This window comes from Rousettus aegyptiacus, unplaced genomic scaffold (genome assembly GCF_014176215.1).
Source record: "Rousettus aegyptiacus isolate mRouAeg1 unplaced genomic scaffold, mRouAeg1.p scaffold_m13_p_2, whole genome shotgun sequence".
NCBI lineage: Eukaryota > Metazoa > Chordata > Mammalia > Chiroptera > Pteropodidae > Rousettus > Rousettus aegyptiacus.
The window spans coordinates 163,772,781-163,800,567 of record NW_023416295.1 but is presented as its reverse complement, the minus strand read 5'-3'; the positions used below and the strand labels follow the sequence as shown (position 1 = coordinate 163,800,567).

Genomic DNA, 27,787 nt, shown 5'->3' with positions numbered 1-27,787 from the left:
CTCAAAGGTAACGTAAACCCCTTGAGGGCAAGGATTATTGATGCTTGTTCGCTGCTGAACTCACTGGCCTAGAATAGTACCTGGAACACAGTATTTACTGAAGAAATGAAGGAGTGACTGTGTACATTCACCCACCCCACCTAACCACACACACTTTCAGAGCCGGTTTCGGTCATATATATATATATATAAAAAGATCTGTTGTAAGAAACTGATTGATTCATGCAGTTACGGAGGCTGGGAATCCCACGATCTGCTGTCTGCAGGCTGGAGCCTAGGAAAACAGTGGTGTCGTTCGGTCCGAGTCCAAAGGCCTGAGAACCGGGGGGCACCGAGGGCAAAAGATGGATGTCCCAGCTCAGGCAACCAGACAGGAGGAGCCGAATTCTGTCTTCTTTCTATTAAGGGCATCGGTGGGATGAATGGTGGCCATCCACAACCAGGGAGAGCGAACCGCTTTACTGAGTCCACTGATTCAAAATGCTCATTTCATTCAGAAACACCCTCACGAACCCACCTGAAATAATGTTAAGCCAAACATCTGCGCATCCCATGATCCAGTCAGGCTGACACATAATTAACCATCACAGTGTTTAGGCAGTTGGTATCCACTGTGCCTTGGACATAAGGGGCACCCCCTAATTTTGTTTCTTGTCTCTTCAAGCAATGACAGTGACAGGCGGCCATGGGCTTTACAAAGTGCTGGGACCCAGAGTGAGCTGGAGTGGGGTGGGGCGGTTCTGCCACCCCAAAGACCAAGACTGACAGGTTAAATCAGGAGAAGCTGAAAGCTGGACTTTGAAGAGCCAACGTCACTAACATGTGACGTCGGCACGCTGACCAGGACTGAGGGCCCGGTGTCGCCACCCCTCACCCGGCAGCGAGTTCTCGCGATCCTCACCACAAAAGCTTGGACAAAGAATCCCAAGACCACCAGTCAGTAAGAAGGCACACAGGGTGGATAGCAATACCTTTTAATGGTTCACATTGTGGTGTTTTTTTTTTTCCCCTTAAGATTTATAACAAAAACACGTAGAACTTCATAGGAATTTCAATACATTGGGCGATTACAGAATCTAAACAAGACAAGTCCGTAAAGAATGGTCCTCCTCGTGGGGGCAGAAGGCTCCGTTCCACTAAGCCGAGAGAACCGCGACATGATTGGAACTGACCATCTCATGCTGCCTGGTGCTCTGATTTCGGAGACTGGCAGACTTGAGACAAAACAAATTAAAAAAATAAAATGCAACACAGTCAATGGCCTCGATCTCCTTGTCCTCTTTTCTTTGTCTCGTTTTTGTCACAGAACCAGATGGGATGAGGACGTGAGGCAGAGCCCTGGGGGACGGGGTGAGGCGCTCTGCTGACCGAAGGCCAGCCGATGCAGGAGTTCCCTGAGGTGACTGAGAAATGGACTTTGACTCAACCACTGGAGCTACGGGAACTGTTGGTGGGAGGCCTGGTGTCCACTGCACATGTTTAAAATCCAACTGCTACAGTGAGAAAACCTCAATACAGCCCTCAGTACATTTACACAGAAATCGGTAACTGCAGAGTTCATACCCGTTCATCATGACACAAGTTGGAATGCTAACAAGGCGTGAACGCTTCTGCCAAAGGCCCACCGGGCACAGTCATTCACTCAACAGAAGAAATCAAAACCATTTGGTTTTTAAACAAAAATCCTTCACATCCACCTGTATTCAATAATAATAATAAGTTATGACATTAATGGCTTCCTTAAAAACAAGCAATTACCACAAAGGAGTTAAATCGTAAGTGTGGAAAGACCTATTTTCCTATAAATGTAGTTCTGAGAAAGGGACAGATACGTAACACACATGAGAAATAAAGCCGTGATATTTTGTTTTTAGCTTAAAGCTAATGTTACAAAAAAAATTTTTTTTTTTTTAGAAAAGTGAGTGTTTCACTTAGACCAGCACACAATAATTTAAAGAAAGACATTTCCCAGTTTAAGTCGTACATCTGCTTCTATGATAAATAATGGTGTAAATTATACTAGATTACCAAGTTCCATGCAGTGGACTATTGCTTCAAATAGGCTGGCCAAGTAGCCATTTCCTTTCCTAAACAGAAAAATAATAATTAGTGATGTAGCACACGGGGGCAAATCTGGCCAGACTCAGTGATAACGGCGCTTGTTTTGAACATACAACTGAGGAGGGGAGGCACTGCTAGACAAGCCAGCCGAGCAGCACAGCACATTCGAGTGTTCCGGGGCGGTTCACTGTCAGGGGACAGGCTGGCGGCCACGCAGCCCCCAAGTGAGCCAAATCATGCCTTCCGAGCAAGAAGGCACCTTATTTGCATACTAGGGCCACGACTTGCTTTTGGAGAAAAATCGAGTGCTAACATTTTTCATCTCTAGTACCATTAACATTTTGGGGGGGAAAAAATTTAAAAAATGATCAACATCAGAAAGCTTGACAACGAGAATGAGAAAAACCGCACAAGAAAAGTCACGCTGAAACTGCTTCGACGGCTCTTCCATCACTGCCCACCACCGGGGCTTGCGGCCAGTGACTTCATGGACGCATCCCTTCGATGCACCGCCGAGGGTCAGCTTCAAGTCCACTGTGGCGACCCCAGTGCGATGCTGCCTGCCTTCCACTCACCAGCTCCTCCTCCCCACGAGATCCGAGGGGGCCCGGCGTGGTGCGAGCACAGGACACACGGGTGTCAAGGCCCGAGGACCTTCCGGAAAGCTCCACCTTGGATTCGGGCGGGGAGGCACAGCAGTGTCTGGAAATCGTGGCGGCAGCATCCACACTGGGACTTAACCTCAGCAGCCGGTCTGCAGGATGCTTCCCCCAGAACGCTTGGTCACTGACAGGGTCGTGAACACCTGCGGGAGGGAGGACAGAGCACGAGAGTCTCAGACACCGAGCCAACGAGCCCACGGGGGGCAGTGCAGGTCACACCATTTGGGTCAAGAACGAGTTAAGCAACTACTTAAAATGAATGAATGAAACGGAGAGGTAATATGACCAAGGAAAGCCTCCGTTTCTCCAGAGGATAAATGGGGGGAAAAAAACATTTCAAAATCAAGGTGAATGAGAGAGAAAAAAAAAAACAACTGAGGTTATAGCTAACGACATTTATTGGCACAAGGATGATGAAAACAAATCAGTCGCCCTAGTTGCTTGTCTATTCTCTAAAAGAAACGCATTGTGACATATTTTGGATCCGTAGAAAGGGACAGTGTATTATTACAAACGCCCACGTGCCCACCCAGCTCAGGGAGCTTTATGAACACGGTTAGAGCCCAAGTGAGCCCCTCCCCGGGCACCCGCTCCCCTCCCCCTCATCGGTGCTCACCATTCCCAGGCATTCTTCCTGCTTTCTTTTGTAGCTTTCTAAAGCCTTTACGTGAAAGTGGGAAGATGATGTACGTACTCGATTGCTGCCTGCTTCTTGGCGCGACTCTATTTCTGTGATTCACCCGTGTGAACAGAAATAGCTCTAATTCTTCCATTTTTCACTGAACAGTATTCAATTACTACGACACACCGTATATGCTGTACGCTACAATACTCGATTATTCAAGTAGTGAATCTATTACGATGACATATCCAGGTTCCTCTGGCTGGCCTTCCAAGCTATTGCCAACATGCTCTGTGACATTCCAGTAGTCTCCTCGCACCCAGAGCTAGGGTTGGAGGCAAGGGGCAACTTCGACATGACGGGACTTGCGAGGCGCCTGACCAACTGACCCTCTCACCTGCCGTGACTACGAGTTCTGGTTTCGCATCCTTGCAAACATCTGGCGTGTGTGGACTAAGAGTCTTACCATCTGTAGGCAGCTTTTACTTGCTACTGCTGAAGATCAACTCATACACAAAAAGAACGGTTCTCAAACGTCAGTGAGCAAAGCCTGGTCGCATACGGATTAAACACACAGAAGTTACATGGACTTTAATTTGGCAGACCTAGGAAGGGCCCCGGAATCTCGTTTTTAGGTGATTCGTGGTAATGCGGGCTGTCTGTGAACCACACGCCAGACTTTCTCGTGGACCACCGGTGTCAGCAACGCACTGGGAATTCCTGGCAAGACCCAAGGCCTGGAAGTCGACTGCACGGAACACTAACCATCAGTTGCAGTTTCACCAAATAGGAAATCTACAGTTGAGATTGTACAAAACATACTGCCTCTACATCTAGAAACAGGTTTTCATTCTTGACCTAAGGGAGTCATTGGTGCCAAACCAGCTCTCCCCACTGAAACGACCAGAAAACTGAACAAAAGATATGAAACCACCATTCTAGAAACCGAACAACAGGCAGTGATCCCCCTCAGAGGATCAAATGAGCCTTCGCCGGGCCTGGCTGTCCACCTAGGAGCGTCTGCGAGACCCTGGTGCTGCAGGAGGAGTCCGAGGACCCCAGACGTCTCGGCGACATGAAGAGACAGAGGGGACACTGGGCAGGCAGAGGCAGCTAGGATTTGTGGGGCGGAATTCCCCAGAGCGGGGAGCTACCCAGGGAAAGAGCTCAAGAAGTCTGCATGCTGGTCCCCGCGTCTCTGGCTGAACAACCGAGCTGGGCAGAAACCCCCGAGGCCAGGGAAGAAAGCACAGCCAGGGAGCTGTGAGCCGAACAACCGGCAGCGCCCATTTGGGAGTCCAGAGGCCTCGCCGAGGCAAAGTAGAGACCCCAGAAAGCCACGCTAAGCATTACCAGCCTAGAGTAAAAGCAACTCTAGAGCACCCAAATGAAGCTTAAAACCAGCCTCCAAAGCATCGAATGAGCCATGAAGACGTTAATGGTCCAGCACAAGAAAATGCTGTCTTCTTTAAAGGAGGATGACGAAGCCCAGGTACCTGGCACAGATTCAAAGTGCTGAAGGGAAAAAACAAACGAAATGAAACAAAACCCTGTCAACCTAGAATTCTACAGTCACCAAAAATGTACTTCCAGGAAGAAAGCAAAATAAAGACATTTCCAGACAAACAAAAGCTGAGTGATTTTATCACTAACAGACCAACACTACCAAAATGTTAAGGAAAGTACTTGCAGCTGAGGGAAATGGTACCTAGGGAACGACACCTTTTCCTACAAAGGGGAAACGGCGTCGCCGTCACTGTCACCTGCCTGGCACTTGGCAGCCACGGCCTGCTGCTCATACGAACCCTCCCGCCCGCCCTCCCTCCCTCCCTCCCTCCTCCCTTCCTCCCGCCCTCCCTCCCTCTCTTTCTTCATGACTCAGGGCAAAATGCTCCCTCCCTCCCTCCCGCCAGGCCGTGCTTGGAGCCCGTCCCCTCACGTTCTTATTTACTGCATCACCCGCCGCTGCCCCCTGGTATCCTCAACCTTGCTTCCCCGGTGGCTCTTTCTCAGGCTGCATCTATCGCGAAAAAATTCTCCCTCGACCTTACGATCACCTCTAACACCACCTCTCGTCCTCTTTACAGCCCAAATCTTAGGCTGTTGGTATTGACGGTCTATTTTTATTCCTCGTTTCCCTGAAACCTGGCGTCCGTCCGCACCATTCCACGCGCGCACCCCTCCTGCGGTTCCTCGGTAATTCTACCTGCCAAACCCAGAGGGCACCTTGCAGTTTTCCTTTTACAGTCTCTCCGCAGTATTTCTCGTTGTTGAGCTCACCTACCTGTCAACAATTCTTTCCTCTTCTTGTTTCCTATTTCTTTCTTTTGTGGCTATTCCTCAGCCACAGCATAGGTGTCCTGAGACCCCGACCCCAATTGCCCTCAGCTCTTGGGGTGGCCAGAGCCCCTGGGCTGGCTGGCTCCAGGCCTCAGCCACCTACTGTACTCACTTCAATGTGCTGTGCAAATACTGCCACTGACCCCGTATGTGGGACGTGACCAGGCCGAAGTGCATTGCCCCAGGGTTCCATCCTAAGTTCTCTCCCCTTTAGATACTGTCCATTCACGGTGGTCTCATTTGGTCCATTTTAGGAAGATGAATTAGCCAGCTCTCCAGTCACTGGGTCTCTCCTGAGCCGAACACCAGTAAGACCTAACGAACATATTGGATGACACCTCCAACCCAACAAGCCCAGCACTGACCCCTGTTCGTCCTGCGATCCGGTTCCCCTCCGGGGACGGCATCGCCACTACTTGTGTGGCCAGGCCACACGCTCGGTATTTATTCTTAACTTCTTCTGTCTTCATTACTGTGACAGGTAATCAATTATTAAGTTACATATTTTGCTTATCTGTCAAATCGAATCTCTCTTTGTTATGACTAACACTTAGTTCGGGTCTTCAGAATTCCGACTGAACAACTAACTATGAGATATTCGTTAGCTTCCAAAACATACAGTGCCTCACGCCCCCGTGATGACCTTCTGTATGGACCAGGCTTTCTACGTTTCCAGACTGTTGGGACGCAGACTTGGGGACAGGGGCCTGCTCTGGCCAAGGACGCGTGTGTGACAGTGAACACCAGGTGAGCCTTCCTCTCTGCCCCAGGGAGAGGCTGCGCCATCGGCCTGGGCCCGGAGTGAGGATGGCATGGAAGCTGACGGCAGCTGATCCGTGATGACAGCAAGGCACCAGCGAGGAACGAGCCTTTCCTTTTACAGGCAAAACAAACCAAAACAAAAACACCACCCGAACTGTCCATCTCTGCTGCCCAGGTCTGAAAACATAAAAAGGCTTTGTGTTCGATCAGTTAACTTTGGAAGCAATTAAAACTTCAATCCAAACCATTGTGGTGAGGATCTCTAGCGTCCATCTGTCCTGCTCGACCGAACAGAGCTTCTCAAGCCGTTAAGCGTCTTACTGAGACCGGGGGCCCTGGCTTGTTTCGGAGTCTCGCGTGGGCTCAGTGTGTGCCCGCATCCTTGTCGGCACACCTGGGCACCCGGACAATATTTTTAGTCAGCTGCCTTTTTGGTTCCTGAGAAACAACTGGTTTGTAATCAAAAAAGGAAAGAGCACCAAAAAAATCAAGGCCACTTTGCCCTACACAGATCAAAGCAACGGGAATCAGCATCAAAACTACTTCTGAGTAAAAGGGGGAAATGCTCTTGCGTAAAGAAAGAACAATACTGAGAAAAGCCCTTGGTCTGCTTTGGACTTAAAGCAAGGGCAAAGCCTTTTTTACTTCCTTATATACCAATACTTCATCAGCACCTCCAAAAATTCGGACCCAAATAATAATGGCCAGTATCCGAAAACATTTAAAATATTAAGCAAGAAGAAACTATAAATAATTCATATCCAAAAAAATAACACAAGAAGAGCGGTTCATCCCTGCTAGCAAAGATATGTAAAAAAAATCCTTGAAATAGTTACCCCTTTGATACTTACCGTAGAAAAATTTACACTGAATTTTGCAACACTTTCATTAGCAAATTCAAAGCTGATGACACTGTAAGCTAGGACAACGTTTCTGAAAAGCAATAAAATTCCTTTGTTTAAAAAAACGTGTGACCGTGGATGAGTATGGACAGACAATACGCGATAATGAAAACAGCTGCTAGGACGATGATATCATGGGCAATTTAAAATGCCTCCACACACGCTCTCTTTTCAATTTTTACAAAGCAAGAACAACAAAGAGCCAAGGAATGCATTAAAACAAATTTCTGGCGTGAATCTGCCACCTTAAGTTTTCTTCCTAGGAATTAATTTAGAAATAGAACATGTAGGAGATTTGGATCAAAAACTAAACCCATCAAAAATGAAAGCGGGAAAAAAAGAGCTTTTATCTATTTTCCTTATACTGATAACACGCTTATCTTAAAAAGATGGAGGAAGCCCATATATTGCCATTGTTGAATCATCTACGTGAAAAAACTGATTGGGGTGAATTTTTATAAAAATTTCATTTGCATGTAGCTGCTTTAGAATTTTCATGAAAACATAGTTTTTAAAAATGAGCACCAAGGCAGCCCCTTTATGTTTTTTCCATCCTGACACAAAGGAGACTTACGAAGGGTCAAATGTGGCTACAGGTATTCACCTTGCATTCACACCTGGTCCCAAGACACCTCAGTCCCACAAGACCCCGTCACTCTAGGCTGTGATTACGCTGACTAATAAAACAAAACTTTTGATGTTTGGCACTAAAATTCATTTTAAGACATTTCATGGGGGTCTTTTCTAAGGTTTTTTTTTTTTTTCCTCTTGAGCTATTATATTTCCCCTACAAATAAACTTGATTAGTTGAAATTACTACTCCAAATGATGTACAATCCATTTCCCATTCAGTAACTGCTGCTCAGATGTCCAGAGTAAATTATCTCCACACTGAATAATAACGCTCATGAGTCACTGACGCTTCCGGCCCCAGAGTCCCTCTCGTATCAACACCAAGGGGCTTCCAGTTAAAACGAGAGCAGTTCCCACCTCCTCTGAGAGCAATTCTAGACAGAAACCCTTTTGGAATGATTCTGCTCCAAAAAGCAGTCTCCACTGAGGAATCTGTCAATTTTTTTAAGTAATCACTCCTCAAGAGCCAAAAGTTGCTGAATTGCCCGGGTTATTTTATCGAAATGGTATGAATGCTTCATTTGATGCTTCTTTCTGTCAACCACCCACAGCTGGCCGGGAGCTGTGGCTTGTTCTAGACACTTTAAAGCAGTGCTCAGGGCCAGTTTTTAAATTATTTATTTCTAATCCATCCAATGGACTGGCATTTGTGAAATCCAACAAAAATGTATTAGGAAAATGGACTTTTAAAGCCATGTAAAAATAAAACCCAGTATCTTATTATATTGGATATTGTCAAATTACTCTTAAAGTTTCTAAACCTTTCTTCTTCATTTCCATGTCACTGTGGACTAGTGACAAATGGTGTGGTCAGCATTTTGAGCAGCACCCTTGAACAGTATACAGCTAGCCATGAAAAAACAGTGGGTCCAATAGCAAATCCAATTACTGTCCAAGTCAGAACCCAGCAGAGTTGCTAAAAATCCCCTCCCAAACAAACTTCACCTTCCCTTGATCAAGCAACTTTAAAAAAGATAAATGCAGTCAGGGGTCAGAAGCCTTTGGTTTTGCAAAATCCAGGTTCTAAGTAGTTCATGACCGGGGTTTTTTATACATCCTTCCCCACCCCCTAATCTCTTTAAAAACACTGTAATGATGACGTTTCAGTGAAGCGACGTGATCTGTAATGAAATACCCTAGGGAAAACCAGCTAACAGACGGAGTCGCTGAGTGTCTACCAAACGCCAGGAACTCTCCAAGGTGCTTTCCACATAGCTCTGCTCATCACCCCTAGGAGTTAGACATTACCTGTATTTTATTGAGTGTATAAATAAACTACGCTTCTGAAGAGCTGGGTGACACAGCCAGGTTCGGTGAGAAGAATCTGCTGAGAGATCACAACTCAGGTCTGTGTGTCTCCAGCACGCTCACGTCGCCACCAACAAATCATTTCCATTTTTGAAATTCTACATCAAACATCGCCGGAAGGTCTGTACCAATGGAGTACCATCGTACAGAGAGGTGCCTTGAACGCTTGGCTCTACCGCTTCCGAGCTGGATAAGTGGACTCGACCCCTCCGTCCTCGTGTGCCAGGTGGAGACGCCACTGCCACCGACCTCACGGAGTTGTCCCCGGACTGGACGAGGTCACTCGCGCAGCGCAGGGTGCAAACGGGAACCATTCTCAGTAACTCCCACTTCCCATTTCCACTCGGCTGGCCGGTACTGCCAACTCCGCTTCCTATCTCAATGTCTCAAGGGCTCTCACTTTCCACTGCCACCACCACGGCGCCAGCTACCAATTCCTCCTCCCCCGCGGCTAGACGTGCCTCCTCCCAGCCACTTTCCACGCTGTGGCCAGAGCGATCTCTCTCAACAACATATCTGATCATATCTGCTTTAAGCTTCTCGCCGCTGAATCCCAACGCCCCCGGACGAAGTGAAAAAACCTGCGCCTTGCTTTACGAGGCCACGGCCTTCCACTCACTTCTCCTGCGTGTGTGTGCGTAAACATATTTTTTAAAACCTCCCTCAAAGCTCTTCAAGCTACAGCAGTATTGAGGGTCTTTTAGCTCCCTGAATGAGCCGCACTCTCTGCCGCAGGGGGCTTTAATCTGGTGTTCCTTCTCACTGGCCAACACCAACGTTCTTCTAGTCTGAGGCAAGAACTCCCTCCTTAACCACCCTGCCCGAAATCCCTGCTCCAAACAGCCCTTTATACTATTTACCCCGATCCTAGAACTCGTCACACTGAACTGTAACTGTCACTTCGGTCATCTGCCTCTCCGCTCCCAAGCGAGTCTTAAATCCTGCTGTATCCCTGAGGGCCCGGCATAGTGCTACGTACGTGACTGCACACCGAGTGTGCTCACAGGGTGCCAGAGCAGCTGACTTTTTATCTCATTGATCAGCTTACAGCTTGGAACCCACCCCCCCACACACACCAAAAATAAATAAATTAGTAAAAAGCCCTACGAAAGCAGTGGAGCATTAGCTTCTGGGCTTCGAAGTCATAAGAGAACCAACAGACGGTGATGCCCAGGGCTAGTGTTTAAAAAAGGTTCCCAAGTGTGCCAGGTACACCAAGGAGAACAGGCCTCTGGCTGGCCTCCCTGGGGGCGGAGGCTTTAGGAAGACGTCCTGCCCCTTCGCCGCATCCCTCTGCCCAGCTGGCAGTCACTCTGCCAGCGGCTGCCAGGCTCACCACTGTGGCCAGATAATAGTTGCAATCGAATGGGGCAGTGGGGATCGAGCCCACGGCGGTCTTCCAACCAGCCCATGACAGCTGAGTTCAGATTAAAAAATCCGACACAGATATGTAAGTTGAGAAGTTATCTTTTCATTCACATTGGAGATGACTGTGGTAGCTTTAACGCATCTTGCACCAGCATCAACATTTTAAAATGTACTCACTGTTGTGGGTTGAATTAAGTCCCCCAGACAGTTGTGTTCAAGGAGTCCTAAGCCCCAGTACCTGTGGCTGTGACTGCATCTGGAAATAGGGTCTTTGCAGATGTAGCCAAGATGGATGAGAGTGGGACCTAATCCAGTGACCAATGTCCTTACAATGAGAGAAACTTGGATACAGGCACACGGGAGATAAGGCCACGTGAACCAGAGGCAGAAATCAGAGTGGTGCATCTCTAAGTAACGGCACATGAGGACTGCCAGCAACCACGAAGAGCTAGAAGGGGCAAGGAAAGCTTCTCCTCTAGAGCGTCTGGGGGAGCATGGCCCTGCCGACACCTTGTTTTCAGACTTCTAGCCTCCAGAGCTAGGAGAGAGATATTTGATGTTTTAAGCCACCCAGGTTGTGCAGTTTGTGCTACCTTGTTACAGCAGCCCTAGGAAACTAACATACTCACTAAAAGTGTTTTTTTTGGGGGGAGGTGGGGGGCGGGCGTGGAGTTAACTGGCTCCTTCTCTAGGCAGACAGCGATAGTCTGAGACATAACACTGAATAAAAGATAAATTGCACATTCTTTAAGAGCATTAATCTAGACTCTTTTCAATTTTTATGTTATGTTTTTGAAGCTTAGTTTTAGTTCACCAGACAGGAATTTTCTATAAATAATGCCCTCATCACTGAACACGTTAATATTTTATATGCTATCATCCCAGCCAGGTACATACTAATTTAGAGGAGGATGCTACGCCTAATTGCAGAAACAGCAAAGCAAAAGGGAACTAAAATATTCTTCCAGGACTTGAAGCTGAAATTTCACACTCAGCAGAGTTCAGTTGTGCAAAGACAATCAAGAACAGAAACCAACCAATTAGCAAGATGCTGAATGAAACCTGGCAGGGGTGTGCACACATGTGTGTGCATCTATGTATGTGTGTGTATCTGTGTTTACAAGCACAATGTACACCATGGAAACCATGGTCACTATGGTGGCCAGATAATAGCTGCAATTTTTAACTCCATACTTAAGCTGGAATCCTATGAGATGCCTCTTCCCAACCTTCACCACGTTTTCCAACACAGACACATTTTGAGTTTACAGTCAATACTTAATAATAAGCATCACGATATTCAACTCCTGGGTAGCCACTGACAAACATGAAGAAACACTGACACCCGGAGGTCCAGAGTGGTCAATTTCCAGTTCTACTGTCATTGGTTTGATCTTTCAAAAGCATCACTTTTGAATTTCATTCTTGGTTCCAAAAGCTAAGAGGCAGACATGTCATGTAGCCTCAAGGTGTTTCTAAGTACTGAAGCTCTTTCTTCACTATGAATGTCATTCTTAACTAACTACCAAGAAAATATAGGAGAAATAATAAAAAGATTTAAGGCACATCTCTATAAATCACTCTCATCGTTTTTACCACTCAATAGCCGACAGACAGTACCACCAGGAACGAAAAACAATTCCAAAGAGGAAATGTGCGCTCTAGAGACAACACCTTCCTTTGGGGTGTTCTCTCTCGGTCATTAAATTAGAGCTGTAAAGAGGTAGAGAAGTAGCTCAAGTCCCACAGAAAGAACACTAGCTTCAGAGTCCTAGGTCTGCTGCTTCTAAGCCAGATGATGACGTGCACTTTTAAAGAGAGCTAAGGAAGTGCAGGTGACCCACCTCTGCGCAGACGGGGTGGATTCCGATGGTGCTGTCCAGTTGCTTTTTGGTTAGGCCACACTTGAGCGCGGCTGCAAAGCCCTGTGTGACTTCTCCGGCATTTGGACCCAGTACGTGGAAGCCCACGACACGTTCCTAAGATATTAAAAAATCATTTTAACTAAGGTTTTAAGGATAGATAGCACAATTAGACTTAAGACCCTTGCAACCTGAAAACATTTTTGAAAGTAACAGGAAAATGTTTGGCAACAGTGTGGGAATTATTTTGGATCAATTCTAAAGCCCGAACTCAGGTTAATCTCTGATCTGATGCATCCTACTGTTTAGACTTCCAGCGCCAACTGTGACTGAGCTGGCTATCCACGCCAACACCCAACCTCCTCCTAAGAGATGCAGCAGCTACTGCTGCAAGGTGCAGAGCCTTATCCAAGATTCAACACTCTGTAGAAACCAACCAGAAAGGAGGTCGTTCTGTTGCCAAAGTAATGTAATATTTTCCACGTTGGACTTACATTATTCATCTTGACAATCACAGGTTGAGTATATGGATAAGTAAAACACAAAATACACTAGGTCTTAAAATATACTAGATGTACATGTAATAATATGGATAGATCTCGAAAAAATGAGGTTAGAAAAAGCTGCAACCTTCTGTTTAGCTGAGGACACCACTCCGCTTAAATCACAATGTAGAATGTTTACGGATACACCATAGGTGGCAAACATACAACAATACGACACACTCCAACCTCAAAACAGTGTTGCTTCTGGGATAGGGAAGGAGTGAGGGGTACAGGATCAAGAAGGAATACAAAAGACGACACAGGCAAAGGATAACGGTTCATAGTGTGAAATCTACACTGCCTGGGATTGAGTTCCGGCTCTGTCATTAACTAGCAAGTGCCCTGGCACAAGTACTTAAACTTCCTATTACTATAGATGCACACAAACAAACTTTTAATAAAACGTACGGCTAAAAAGAAAAAAACTGCGTAAAATCGTTCTTCATGTCAACTCTGGATAGCTCATTATGGGTTATCCTAATATATTCATTTATTAAATCTATCTAGGATGACCGATTTTGCAGAAGATCCAGGTTTTCCTAAAACCCTGGGTTCTGCAAAAAGCAATTTGCAATTGTGCTATCTAGAGCAGTAATTTCTAAACAGTAAACACAGCTTAATATTAAAATCCCTACTTAGGAAAATTATGAGTTTATTAAGTTTTCAACATGTGGATTCTTATAGCATCGATTATATTTTTACTAAGGACATTTTTCTCTTAAAATAAGATCCCAGCTAAAAATCCCAGTTCTCCTAAGATTTAATTCGCACCACTTACAGAGCGTGTGTGCGGCCACACGTGTGACCTGGGTTACAACACGAAATGGGGGCAGTAGTTGGAAAAGTCAGAAAACCAGTGGTTTATTCGGTCGCTTTGTAAGTACGGAAACGAGTTCTGTGAGGTCCGGGCATTTGTCCACAGGCCTTCACTTCCAACTGCGACATGCGGCAGCAAGCGAAGAAGCTGCGAATCAGAACCCAGTTAAGAGCTCTTCCCATCACGGCTTTCTCACCTGAGCCCGCTGCTTAGGATATGAACTTGCACTACTCCTGCTCTTTTTCATTTTGCCCTTATTTTCAGATAATCGATGACTTAATCGGTTCCCTTTCATACACACAAACACAAAGAGTTCTCAAGTTGTCTCTCTGGTTCTTACACTCAGCAAGTTCTGACTACCTGCCTACTATGCGTGTGGCTCTGTGCCAGTGAAGCTGAGGGGACATCAAGCCGTGTCACCAGGGTCCTTGCCCTTGGATGTCTGCGCAGTTGGGGAGACCAACAGGCAGAAAAGTAAAGGCATGCAGTGGGTGTCACATGATCAAAACAGAGTTGCATATTAAAAGCAAAAGGAAATTAGTCGAAAGGATTAAATGGGAATTACACTTACATTATCTTTCATATTACAGACTACTTTTGCGTAGCATTTGTTGTTATCTCTTGATGGAATCGTCCATTCCAACGGCCAAAAGTAACTATGGTAAACCTAAGGAGATATAAGCACAATTAGACCCATCGCCTTAGGATGTCTGTTTGTCAAACACTAGCTGTGGTATGAAGACAGCTTCAGTAGTTAGACTTTCATTAAATAATAAAATTTAGGAACTACATAGGAATCTGGTCAGAAAGTAAATGACTTTAAACTCCTTGTTGTCAGACCTTTTTGCTAGAAGCTCATCCTTTAATTACATCTCAACCTCAAAAGAGTAAACCTTAAGTAATAACAACAATAAAGCAAGCAAATGAGAAAAAGAAGCCACATAATTACTTGCTGCCTTGCCTTAAAAGTGGGGGTTGGGGGGAGGAAGAGAAAAGAAACTCCAAACTCTCTTGTTACCTTATTGGAATGACAACCTTGAGCAAGAAACAAGGTGCCAGGAACGATTAAAGCCATTACCTAGTTCTCTTGCTAATGTTTCCAAAGACATCTCTTTCTTTGGCATTTTTCACCAAAAGTATTAAAAGAAAGAAAAAAGGAGGGAGGGAAGATGGGCAAATGGAAGGACACACAAACTTCCTTACTGATGTTCCAAAAACTCAAGTCCTGACAGTAGAGATTTATTTTCTCCTCACACTGTAAGCCTCAATTCAAAACACATATGGTTGGCTACCTTTTGAACACATACTGATTATGTAGAAATTGTAATATGCGTTCTTTTATATTATAAAATGATGTGCACTTTTTAAAATTGTTACAAAACTGAATGTGCAGTATCATAGAATCACAACAATCACACAGAGAACAGATGATTAAAGAAATTAACCTCAATTGTTATATTACAGGTATAAACTCTGAGTAATTGCTTCTCATTTCCCTTATATTTTTCAAAATTTCAACTCAAATTCAAATCCACTGCTCTTATAATAAAAAATGAAAACTCTAATAAAAGAAAATCCAAAGATTGTCTGTCAAGAAATATGAGATATTTTAAATATCTTTGCTAGAACTCTGTTCTCAGAAAATAATCACAGAAACAGATAATGAATAATGAAGAGGTTCATCATTCTAGTAATAATTGTGAAAAACTGTGATCTAATAAAAGAATGGAATAAAAAAATTATTGTATAGCATCCCTAAAAAAAATGTTACAAGTCATTTAAAAAATGGTGTTTTAAGAGGGAAATGCTCATGGACCTAATATTAATTATAAACTAGGACAGAAAATAGCATGTAACACATTTTAAAAAGTGTAAGACATCTATAGCTACACAAAATTACACACGATATATAAACACCTATAAATACTTGAGACTAAAATATGCCAAAATATTAATAGCAGTTATCTCTTCATGAATTAGCATTTCCTCTTTTAGTTTTCTCATTTTTCAAACTCCTTATAATGAAGATATATATTTTTAGAATCAGAAAAAAAATGTTAATAGTTTTTACAAATAAATCAAAATCTTACATGCTACTCCTAATGCATATAATAAAGAAAAAGATTATTAAGAGAGTTAAAATAGACTCTAATCATAAAATTTATTCTGATTCACAAAATCTGGTCTTTTAGAAGGTTTTACCAAGGACTTTTTCCTAAATGATTTTAAACAACATTCTTTTTGTGTGCCCTATTTGTGTACATGAAAATAGCATATTTCATGTGTATTTTCCTTGACTATATATGATAAAAGATGAGTGGCAAAGTTAGTATATATTAGAATACAATGGTGGGGGGAAAATACTATTAGAACAGCAGAAATATAGTTAACTTCTAATTTTCTTCTTTGTATTTTTCTGTATTTTTCATATTTCCAACAATATTTTTTTAATAATAAAGAGAAACTAGTAAAAGTGGCTTTAAAATGTAGAAGTAAGTATTATTAGTGGGTCAACTGACAAAACTGAAAAATAGAAGGTAGGTCAGATAAAAGTATTCTATCAACATTAAGTTTCCTAAAGATTATAACTATCCCATGCTTATGTAAGAAAACATCCTTGGTCACAGAAAATATATACTAAAGTATTTAGGAGTAAAGGGGCATTCAACTTACTCTCAAATGGAAATATGAAAAGCAAAATGTTAATAACACACGATTCTGGGTTATGAGTACAAGAAAGTTCTTCGTACGATTTTCAACCTCTCAGTATGCTGGAAATTATTTTAAATTGGGGGGAGGGGGAGGGAGTAACAACATAGGAATGAAGAGTAGAACTTACCTCAACATTTTCTTCCCCGAATTTCTCCACAGCTTTCTCTTCAGAAAGGCCACAGGCACCATATTCCAAAGGAGTAAACACAGTTGTTGGAACATTTTCATAGTCACACTGTTTCAAAACGGAGAAGAATTATGACGGGAGAAATAATAGCTCAAAACAGCATATACTTCAAAGAGGTTCAAAATTAGGGGACGAAAGCAGACTACTAAATTTCTACAAAAAGTACGGGAAGGTACAATCCCAGATATAAACCTGCAATGCTGAGAAACACTAACTGACGTGGTGAAGCTTTAGCGGAGGTTCGAAGTCTGGCAGGACCAGTCGCGAAAAAACGATTCACGTGGCTTCTCCCTCCACCTATCAACTGCTGTTAACAACAAGGACATAACTTTTCTTCTCCTTTTAATAAAGCAGCCGAGAAAACATTAGTGTACCCAATGTTGACAGTCTTATTATCGGTGACAGAAACTAATAGACTTCTCTGGAAAATTAATTAGGTGATATGCATTAAGAGTCATAAAAATAGTTTATACCTTTTGGCCCAGTAACTCCACTCTTAGAAATCTATAACGATTTACAGAAAAAGCCACATACACTGACTGAGCAGTGCTGCAGCGGACATCGACAGCGGCAAGACTGGAGCTGCTTTAGAATGCAAATAAGGAAGCGGTTCCATAATCCGTACTCTCAGGGCTATGTCATGCAGGCATTAAAGTGAAATAAAAATGTAATGAAAACCACAGAAACATAAAGCTAATGGTTATGACGGTATTTTTTGTTAATAGGCAATAGATGACAAAAGGGTTCCGAAGTCAAAGAAGTTGTAAAATGCTGTATTAAGCAAATAAATAGGTTTCTCAACTAGCAGATTTCTCAGAGCCTTTATTAAGCTGATGTGAACTGTAAAAAAATGTTATCATGTAAATGCCAAATATGTTTGTAAATGCTATTTGGTAAAAACCTTCCCAGTCGCATTTGTACATAGAGGTGAGCCTTTCTGCTTCGAGAATAGGAGAAATTGAATTCTCTAAAACAGGAGGGTGAAACCTTTAAAATGTGCCTCCCTCTAGAAACAATAAATAGAATCCTTTTCCTCTAAGAACAACATAAACCTCTGGAATTTCGATTTAAAAGCAAAGACAGACATCCATATACATCCATGATGGTGTGTTAGGGACCTTCCTGCTGTAAACAACTAGAAAACCGGACAGATATGAAACAACACTTTTTAGACATTAAACAACAGCTACCAGGCAGAACCCCGAAGAGGGTGGAGCTGCACAAAGAGAACTCTTGAGATCTGCAGAGAGGTCCTCCTGAGGTTTAGGCTGAGCACAGATCTAGAAAGAGCCAGAGGAGAGGACTCAAGGGTGAGGAAAGAGCCACTGGAAAGCAGGAGGCCCCAACATGACCAGGGCTCTTAGAGGACTGAAGACAGTTCCTGTTCCTGCAGCCAGAGTAGAATTCACCATGTATGAGGAACAGGGTAGCATCCTCCAAAGGGCATCAATTGAGTAGTGAAACTAACTCAGTCCTAGGTGAAAGGTTGCTGTTGACAGATCCTAAGAAAGCTTAAACGCAAGTTACAGAGGATAAAACTAATTCTATGCAACTTAATGGGTTGCTGGAGCAAAGTCCAACCCTGTATAAAGGAACTCGACAAAATCCAGTATTGAACAATGTAATATGTACAATATTCACACCAATATGAAGCATCCAGATGTGCAAAGAAGGAACATGTGAACCAATACCAAGAGAAAAACTGACCAACAGAGACACTGAAAAGAGATGATGAACTTAGCTGAGGACATTAAACGAGCTATTATAAATGTTTTGTATATTCGAGAAGGTAGAAAAGGAAATTTATTTTAAATAAAACTTAGAGATAAAAAAGAACTATTTGAAGCACAAACTACACAGAGTGGTAAGATTAACAGCCTAAGACAGTGCAGAAGAAGAGATCCGTGAACTTGAAAGCATCATAGTAGTTTCTCTAAGGAAATGAAATACAGAAAACAGGAGTGAAAAACTCATGAATAGAGCATCTGAGACCCATGGGATCATACTGAGTGAATCAACATTCATTCCCTGGAGGCTGAGGGGGATAAAAAGGAGGAGAAGACAAAAAAAAAATTGAATGGCTAAAATTTTTTATAAAAATTATAAAGAGATAAGCTTAAGAACCTTGGACAAGTAGATTATAAAGAAAAGAATGTCAAGGCATACAATAACCAAATTGCTAAAAAACAATAAGAAGAAAATCTTAAGAGGAACAAAGATAATGAGAGAGTACTTTTCTTTAGAATCTATGTAATCACAAGATAATGGGCAAATCATTAAAATATTTAAAGAAACACTGTAAATCTAGAACTGTATATTCAGCAGAAATATCTTCCAAAAAAAATGAAGGAAAAATAAACTTTTTTTTTAAAGAAAAACAAAAGCCAAGGAAATCACCATGAGCAGAAATGCAATCGATAACTGTTTAAGGAAGTTCTTCAGACAAAAAAAAAAAAAATGGTACATTTAATGGAAATATAGATCTTCATAAAAAGTGTTTATCCTGGGTCCCAAAACTCAGTTTCCAATTGACTTAAAAGGACTATCATGGCTTAGTCCAAGAAATGTAATACTTGTTTTTAATGCTTTTATTTGTAGAGAACACTTTGCAGTTTTCACAACGATCAACTTGATGAACTTTCAGAATACAACATGCTCAGAGGTTGAAGATCTATGTTCTGTGGTTCTCTATAGTTTCCACATAAAACAGTTTATATTTACTATAAAATTAGGTTAACCTATAAAGCACCACTCTACGTAATAATAAAGATGCTTATGTTTACTACTGGTAAAGCACAAGTATTTCAAGTGTTTGAGAGCAATTCTAAAAAGATCCAACAGATGACAACTGGGCATTCTGCTCAAGTGGCCAGCATACTGCCTGTGCCGTAAAGCTGAGCCGTGCATCTTACCATTTGGCTTTTTCAAGAGCTTAGTGGAATATCCATCATCTACAAGCTGACTTAGCTTTATGGTCTGTTCTCTATCAGTTTCTGAAGTGATAAAAACTTTTTTTTTCGTTCCTTCATGTTCCCCAAATAATGGAATATTTAGTTTATTAAGTGGCAAATATTTTTAGCAACTTTGAAAATGTCTTTAGTCATTACTAAGGGTTCAAAAGTTTCGTTAAGGTTTTCCCACTATATTTTCCACTTCATTTTATTTAGGAAAATTATAGCTTATAGAGGCATTTGCAAATTGGTGGATTCTTTTAAAGTTTGGAGAGATCTATTCTCATTCTCATCACCTATTCTTTTATAGGCAATGAACTGTCATGGTTAAGAGCAGTGCCTACAATCAGATCTGGACTTGCTTTATGCCTTGGCTGCCACTAGCATTGTGACCTTGAACGGTTACCTAATTTTCCTGTAGTATGTCATCAGTCTCCACAGCTGTCATAGGCTGAATGAGATAATGGTTACAAAGCACTTAGCACAGAACCAGGCACCTCAGAAGCACTGGAATGTAACTGGTCTTTGTCTCCTTTTCTCTGAACACTCTTGTAAAGCAACAAAGAATATATGATACCAACTTTTTGTTTTTGGAAGAAGGCACAAATACCCATGATTTAATGTGGCTCTCCTATAATCTCGTTACAGATATTAACTTAGCCAGGTGTTTACATTAAGCTGAATTTTTCCATAGACAGCTGCTCCTATGGATTCTCTTACCTTCTCAGATACATGAGAAGATTCTCATTAATGTATATTGGACAAAATTAAAGGGATTATGCAGTTGCCTTAAAAAAAATTTGTGTAATTTCCCCAATGACAATTAACCGAGTCATCTACTGGCATGTCAGCTTTATTTACTATATTGAAGGACAGATCTGTGAGGTTTCAAACCCAGGAACTTGAGCAGTACCTGTTTAATTACCTGTTCAATTAAGCACCTGTCATATTAGAATAAAAATAAGAGACAAAAAAAAAAAAAGAGTCCTTCAATTTACATTAAATTCCATTGCTGATAAAAGCTTCAAGTACTTAAGAAAGAATCTGCTCTACCTGGAAGTAATATACCCACACATGGAAAGATATGTTCAAAGTAGGTGAGCAGACCCATTAAAAATTTTTAGGAATTTTGTGCTACAATTATTTCAAATTTAATTAGGAGCAAATTTTTCCACATGTGTCCCTTAGTTATTGTTGCTATATAATAGTATCTCTTCCATTTTAGGAAGCCACAAAGACAGCAGGTTAAATGCATCTCAAGCTATATTTCTAGATACTTCTTCTTGGTTTACCAGATACTAAAGAACTCCAACAATGAACACAAGATCTAACTCGCTCAAGGTGGTAAATTTACTCCAGACAGTAATATGAACCAACCAATTGCTATTCCCTGGATGATCAGACAATCTGGGATTCAAATCTCTTTTTACCCTTAATCATGTTAATTTCAAAATATACCACTTTATCATGTTACAACCCAAATAAACCCCAGGTACATTCAAAATGCTTGTTACAATTTTAACAACAACATTCTTTGAAAATGTTTTTCCTTAGTCTAAATAACCTAATTCACCTCATGATCATTTATGCACAAAGAAAATGGGTAGTGACTATAAATTCTTTACAATCTGTATTTCCAGACTCCTTTAAAGAAATACTTAGGGAGGGAACGTTGATAACAGGGAAGACTCTGCATGTGTAGAGGCAAGCGATATATGGGGAATCTCTAATCTCTGTACCTTCCCCTCAGTTTTGCTGTGAACCTAAAACTTCTCTTAAGAAAAAAAATAGTCCTAAAAAAATAGAGCATATTGATTTTCTTGCCATCTAGAAACGTATGTTTCTTGCCATGAAACATATCTAAGAGTTTCCATTTCCTACGCTGACTTTTAAAAACCACTTTAAAATATTAATACAACACATTCAACATTCCAAGAGAGAAAGAAAGATATTTCAGGAAGGACAGGGAAAGAAAGTCTGAATGTTGGTTTAAAGAGCTCTGCACATCGACATTATTGTCTAGATCCCCAAATCCTATACAGCCTAGATAGATGCCATAAAAAGACTACTTATTTTGGTAATAGTGAAATTGACGTAAAATGCAACTATTTTGAGTACATAAAACATAATCATAGTACTGAAACTTGATTAATCAAGCTCATTGAGTATGATTCCAACAGAGACAATTTTCATCATAAAGTCACAAAGGTCTAGTAGTCTTAATAATGTCTTGTTTGGAACACAGCTAATAAAGCACATCTAGGGTGCCATCACCAGAATAACTCAATTATTCAAGACCTGGAAAACTTCCCCACTATCTCTAAATAGAAAACTGGGAACATTATTAAAAACAGCATCTCAGTGGGTGACACCTGTGACACTCACCTTGACAGAGGAGCCGCCATAAAGCCTCTGGGCCAGCAACCTTCCCGCCTGGATCGCTACTGGCGTGAGCTCCAGCTTCCCCTCCAGAATATCGCCAATGGCGTAGATGTAAGGCACATTGGTCTGTTCTTCATCCGTGACAGGTATTTTTCCAGTCCTGCAAATTTATTCCGGTAAGAAATCATCATTAATTACCACTCTTAAGTAGAACAAAATTCCCTTTCTCCCAAAGAAGCCCAAACTGTGACTCTAGCTGAGGACAATGTACTAATATATGACTAAAACAAAACAACTCAGAGGAAAGAAGGGCTTACAGACAATTCTGGTGGCTATTTTAAAAATTATAGGAATAAGGAAACTACAAGAAACCCTGGAATGGGAAACTAGAATATAGTGGTTAAGAATAAGAACTCTAAATTACAATAACCAGATCTGTTAGTTATTACCTCCGGGATTTAGGGAGAGCTATTTACCATCTCTAAGCCTCATTTTCCCTCTGCAAATGGGAATAATAATGAAAATATTAGTAAGAAGAAAAAGAACACCATCATCTACCTTGAGGGGCTGTGAGGACTGAATGAGACGGCATACAAAACATTCGGCATGATAGTCCATGGCTCACAGGAAGTACGGAATAAATGCTAGCTGCTCACACTACACAAAATCTGAACCTTGGATCAAATTGGAAATCAGCTAGGAGGTTATGGAAAAAACGAAGGAAAAAAATCCTAATAGGATTAAAAGGCTCTTCTGAAGAAATGTGATTCCTCCAAAGAACAGCAGCTCGCCATTACTCCCAAGAATAAGAGCCTGCCACTCACAGCACATTTTTTTCTTTTTTATCTTTTTTACTTGCATGTAAGAAAGGCAATGTTGGGAAATAGCTCATGACACCCCTATAAGCAGATTCCAGAGTCTCGGCTCCCGGTGCAGGGGTACAGGCCAAAGGATTTTAACTTTTAAAATCCTTAAGGAAATAAAAGTTTTCATATTTGGCAGCTGTCACTAGAAATGTAGTGACCACTCTAGTGATGCTAAAACTTGGTTATCTTTAAACATGGCTCGAAGTTACATATTTTACTGAAGCTAAAGCACATATCTGCAATTGACTGGGGGGGGGGGGTGCGGCAGGGAGGTTGGATCTTTTTCTGTATACATATAAAGAAACAAGCCAGTATATCTCTCATTTAGATTTTGAAAAGGGGGAAAAAAAAAAAAAAACATGAAATATTTTGAGTGGCAATTAAAGAAGACATTTTCTGAGGTTAAAAAGAGAATTCCTCAACAATGGTAAAAATTAACTTTAAAAATATAGAACTCCAGTATTAATAAATATTATAAATACCCAAAATAGTATTCAATGAGATACAATAAAGATTTTTTCCTTACTTTTCATTTATCTTTACCCCTACGGTTTCTAAGCCAATTTTTCTTGTGCAAGCATCTCTTCCTATTGCCAGCAATACCTGAAAAATAATTAATATATTGTGACATAACAAAAAGGCTTTGCATGCAATATTTATTCCTATTTTTCTCTGCTTATTAAGCCAATCTCATCCACCCAGACTTGAAAAGAAATACTTCATTAATGAAATAATACAAGAGGTTAAACAAATTACAATCTTAAAAAAAAAAAAAAAACTTTGGACATGATACAGAAATCCTATTCCATTTCTTGTTAAGAAAAAAGGAAGTTAACAATTCCTTAATAAACCTAGGCAATTTTAAAGACAAAGACAGCATGGCCTATGACTGAATCCAGTTATCACAAATACTAAAAGTGGTAGGGGGGAATGACAGAATAGAACATGAGACAGAGAAATTTGAGTTCATTTAAAAATTCTGATGCTTTGTTACAGCCATTTGCCAAACGATATTTTAAGTTACAGTGGAGAAAATTTGAAGCCACCCCTGTACCAAAACAAATTACAACTATCACAAGTAATAAAAATGTGTTAGAATGGGAATGAATAGAACCAGGGGTCTTAGAAACATAGATTTTAAGCAAGCAGCAAATACCCAATAAGCCTATTATTTGCTTTCTAATGAATCACTGACCTGGGTCCATTCCTTACCGTATTATACTCTTCTTTGATGATTTCGTCACTATTGGTGGACTTAGCTACCACCCTGAGACGGCCTGGTGCCCCTGCTTCTATTTGTTCAACCTATAAAAGTGAAAAAGTTTTACACCACAATAAAGACATGTGTCAAGGTGGATAACTACGTCCTCCCTTTCTATCTGGTCAACGCCAAGTTAAAACACAAAATATGTCCCATCGCCCTCACCTTAACGGCATTAGGACGATATGATTCTTTTATTAATCCCTTTCTTTCTCGCTCCTAATGTTTGCGAGAAGGGCTTTCCTTCAAACAGTTCTAAAAGAATAAAATTCAGCGAGAAAAGGGAAAGGAAAAGCCAGAGAAAGCACACTACGATCGCTAAAATCAAACCAATGACTTACTGCTTTTCCCAGGCTCCTACCTTGTAACTCACCCAGAACCACTCACTCATCCCCTGAAGAGCCACTGCTGCCCAAATTCAGAGATTCTCTTTGACTACAGATGTTCAGCTTGTCCCCAAAGGACAGACATGGGGACAGGTCAATCATGACACAAACGACAGCTAGAAAAGCCCTAAAACCCACACAGGTGTGTGGGTTTATCTTGACGAGGGGCTGTCGTCAGGTGTGAAGGATGCAGGGAGAAATGAGCAAACACTGGCGCTTGTGCTAGGCCAGATGAGGTCCAACCTAGCAGCCCACTACACACAGATGTCAGTGACGGCCTACAGGCTGGGGGACAATGACTGAGAAACTCTATCCCTAGGAGGCTTCCGCAAGTGTGTAGCTGCCTTTGATGTCTGAATGATGGTCAAATCGTGGTTTCTGTAAAATATTTACCAGGAGAAATCCATAAAATTGCCTGCAGTTTCTACTCTACCTTTAAAATACAACAACTCTGCATAGAAAAACTGTCAAGGCTAATTTTTTTTTTTTTTTACAGTATCACTAAATAGTAAAGATTTCCTTTGTGAACTCCCTTCCTTTCTTATATTGTTAAGTCCCTTTGAACATCCTGGAAATGTCTTTCCTGTTTAACTTGGGCAAAATCTTTGGAGAAGAGCTGATTTGGTCCACAGCTTAGATTTGCTTAAAAATGATAAGGGCCTCATCCCACCTCTAATTCTTTCCTGCCTTACTCACTTTTTGGTTCCCGTCTGGCCTTTTCCGTATCCAAAAACAATTTCTGCACTTAGAACAATTTTAATCCCCAGAGCCTTTTTGCTTGTACTATGTTCTCTGTCCAAAATGTGCTCTCTCCCTCCTCTCTGCATGAAGCTCTTCCACTCGGCCACTTTCTACCACGTCGAGTGTTTACTACCAGCCTCCGGGGACTGGAGACGCCCTGGTAACCCAAGCAAAATGTTATGTGCACAGACACGGGTTTATTTCACTTGGGACAGTCCACCGAGTCCTCGGAGGGGCCCACGACTCCCCAGATGTTAAGATGTTATAAGGGAAGATGTTACTTTTCTATCAGTAAAGCATGTACATACAGCTGTTGTTTCTAATCACAGCCCCAATAACTTCCAGCTAATTTGCTACTTAATCTTCACAACAATATTATGAGATAGACTCATTTCAGACTTACTCTGGACCAGGTACTGTCTTTCTAAGTGTAAGGTAATGCCGTCTACACAAGCACTGAGACAGGTGCTATTATCACCCCAATTTTATGAAAGAAACTGAAGCTCAGAGAGGTTAAGTAATTCCCCCAAAGTAGTAGAGCAAGAAACTGGCAGAACAGTACTGAGTCCAGGTCATTCAGATCCCAACACTCACACCTTATCAACACTAAGAGATCTCACAGTTATGGAATAAAACTAAGTTAACCCACTGGGCAATTTTTAAAATGACCACTAAAATTCCCTAACTGTAACAAACAGTCCCCTCCTTACCTGCACTAAAGAAAACTATTAATGTGAGATACCAAAGTGTTTGATTCTATCACTCTCATGTATCAAAACATTTGTGGTCATGTTAACGAATCCCAGTATGACCTGGCATATCATTCGGCCTTTTCAAAAGAAGATTAAATTAGCAAAAAAGGGCCAGCCCACATAACAAAATTAGATAATGGTCTTCAGGGAAGCCAGGATAATACAGTGCATCTATTGACTTAAGTGTACACCAAAGAGAAATGTCTTATGGAAAGTTTTAAAATCAGTCTAGTCTTAAACACTTATTTAAATCACTGGTATGAATGAAGCATCACAGTATAACAGACAAGAGAAAATAAAGGAACGCATAAAGAGAAGCATTAAACAGAAGAGAATCAAAGGTAAGAAAATTACGACAGAACTGAAGAAATTATTAATCTGCAAATAAGAACAGAGCTATTCGAGTGGCAGGCAGACACAAGCTTATACCCCAGTATGGCACGACTGAGGAATTACAGCAACCCTACTGGCTCATGATGCTGAAAGGATGCCTCCACCATCCACCCAACTCTCTCCTGACTTTTAACACGAGTATTTAACAGACAATCCACTTACTTTTATTGGCACGAACTGTTTTATAAACTTGACACCGTGTTCTTCCATATGTTCACCAATTTTGTTGGCCATGTCCTGGTCAAACCCTCGAAGGAGAATGGACCGCACCATAACGGTGACATCTAAACCAATGCCAGCAAGAAATCCAGCACATTCCAAAGCAACGTAGGATGCTCCAACCACCAGGGTCTTCCCCGGGCAGTAAGGTAAGGAGAAAAGATCATCGCTGAAAAGAAATTTTTTTGAAAAAAGAAAGAAAATGTTCATATGTGAATAATGACCAAATCAAAGTAAGTATTTTTACTCTCTGATGAAAAAGACACTTTGAAGATTGAAAACATTCAACTAGCTGCACACAGAACACACGAGACGTTTTCACTATGTCTTAGACACTCCCTCTCTCTCTTCCCACCCAGTTGCTCGGGGAATAGTGCAGGCTCCCGTGGCCACACGCGCAGACCCTGCAACTCCTGACAGCAGTCCAGCTCACAGGCAAACAGAAGGGCTCGGAACCATTTAGAACGATTCCCCACCAGTGTGTTTAATATCGTACCTTCGCAAACCCAAACCCCTGCCCTCACCCTTCCCACCACTCCGCACTCTACAAGGTGGAAAGTCTGTTCCTTCTTCTTCTCTGGAACACCAATTATCAAGAGTGGGAAGAAGAATGGGAAGAAACTTTCAACACACTGTTTTTGTAATATAAAAGCCAACTATAAAAAGTAAAACCTGACAGAATCTTCTAGTCAAGTGAAGAACATACAAGATGTGCTAGATATCACAAAAGCACTGTTAGGAAATGAACTTTTTTAAATACGAGAAGGGAACCTATTCAAAATAACAAAGAACACAACAGCCGTCTGAGCTGCCCCTATATGTGGCACAAAGGGAAAAAATCATATTCCTACCCTTCACGCATACAAAAAGGGCCTAAAAGAGTAATTTATAACACAATCAGAAACTCCTGGGAAAAAAGTATCCAAGAGGGACATATTTATCAACAATCTGTCTTAATGTCTTCATGATTAAAAATACCTCCACAACAATGTTACCAGTATTATCACTTGATGGGCAAACATAAATCACGTAACAAAACCTTCCTGCTAGACTCA

General features: G+C 41.7%; 1 protein-coding gene across 4 annotated transcripts in view; it reads right to left on the bottom strand.

The window, feature by feature from the left end:
* Positions 1-958: 958 nt before the first annotated feature.
* Positions 959-27,787, bottom strand: part of LOC107501156 (thioredoxin reductase 1, cytoplasmic) — a 57,298-nt gene continuing 30,469 nt past the window's right edge. For all 4 annotated transcript variants that reach the window (XM_036237379.1, XM_016127031.2, XM_036237380.1 and 1 more), the window contains 8 exons: positions 26,676-26,901; positions 24,193-24,285; positions 23,507-23,583; positions 22,118-22,274; positions 16,722-16,829; positions 14,454-14,549; positions 12,503-12,637; positions 959-2,866 (listed from right to left, as the gene is read on the bottom strand). In XM_036237379.1, coding sequence (XP_036093272.1) covers positions 2,804-2,866; positions 12,503-12,637; positions 14,454-14,549; positions 16,722-16,829; positions 22,118-22,274; positions 23,507-23,583; positions 24,193-24,285; positions 26,676-26,901 — 955 coding nt within the window. In that variant the 3' untranslated portion in view covers positions 959-2,803. The remainder of the gene's footprint in view (positions 2,867-12,502; positions 12,638-14,453; positions 14,550-16,721; positions 16,830-22,117; positions 22,275-23,506; positions 23,584-24,192; positions 24,286-26,675; positions 26,902-27,787) is intronic.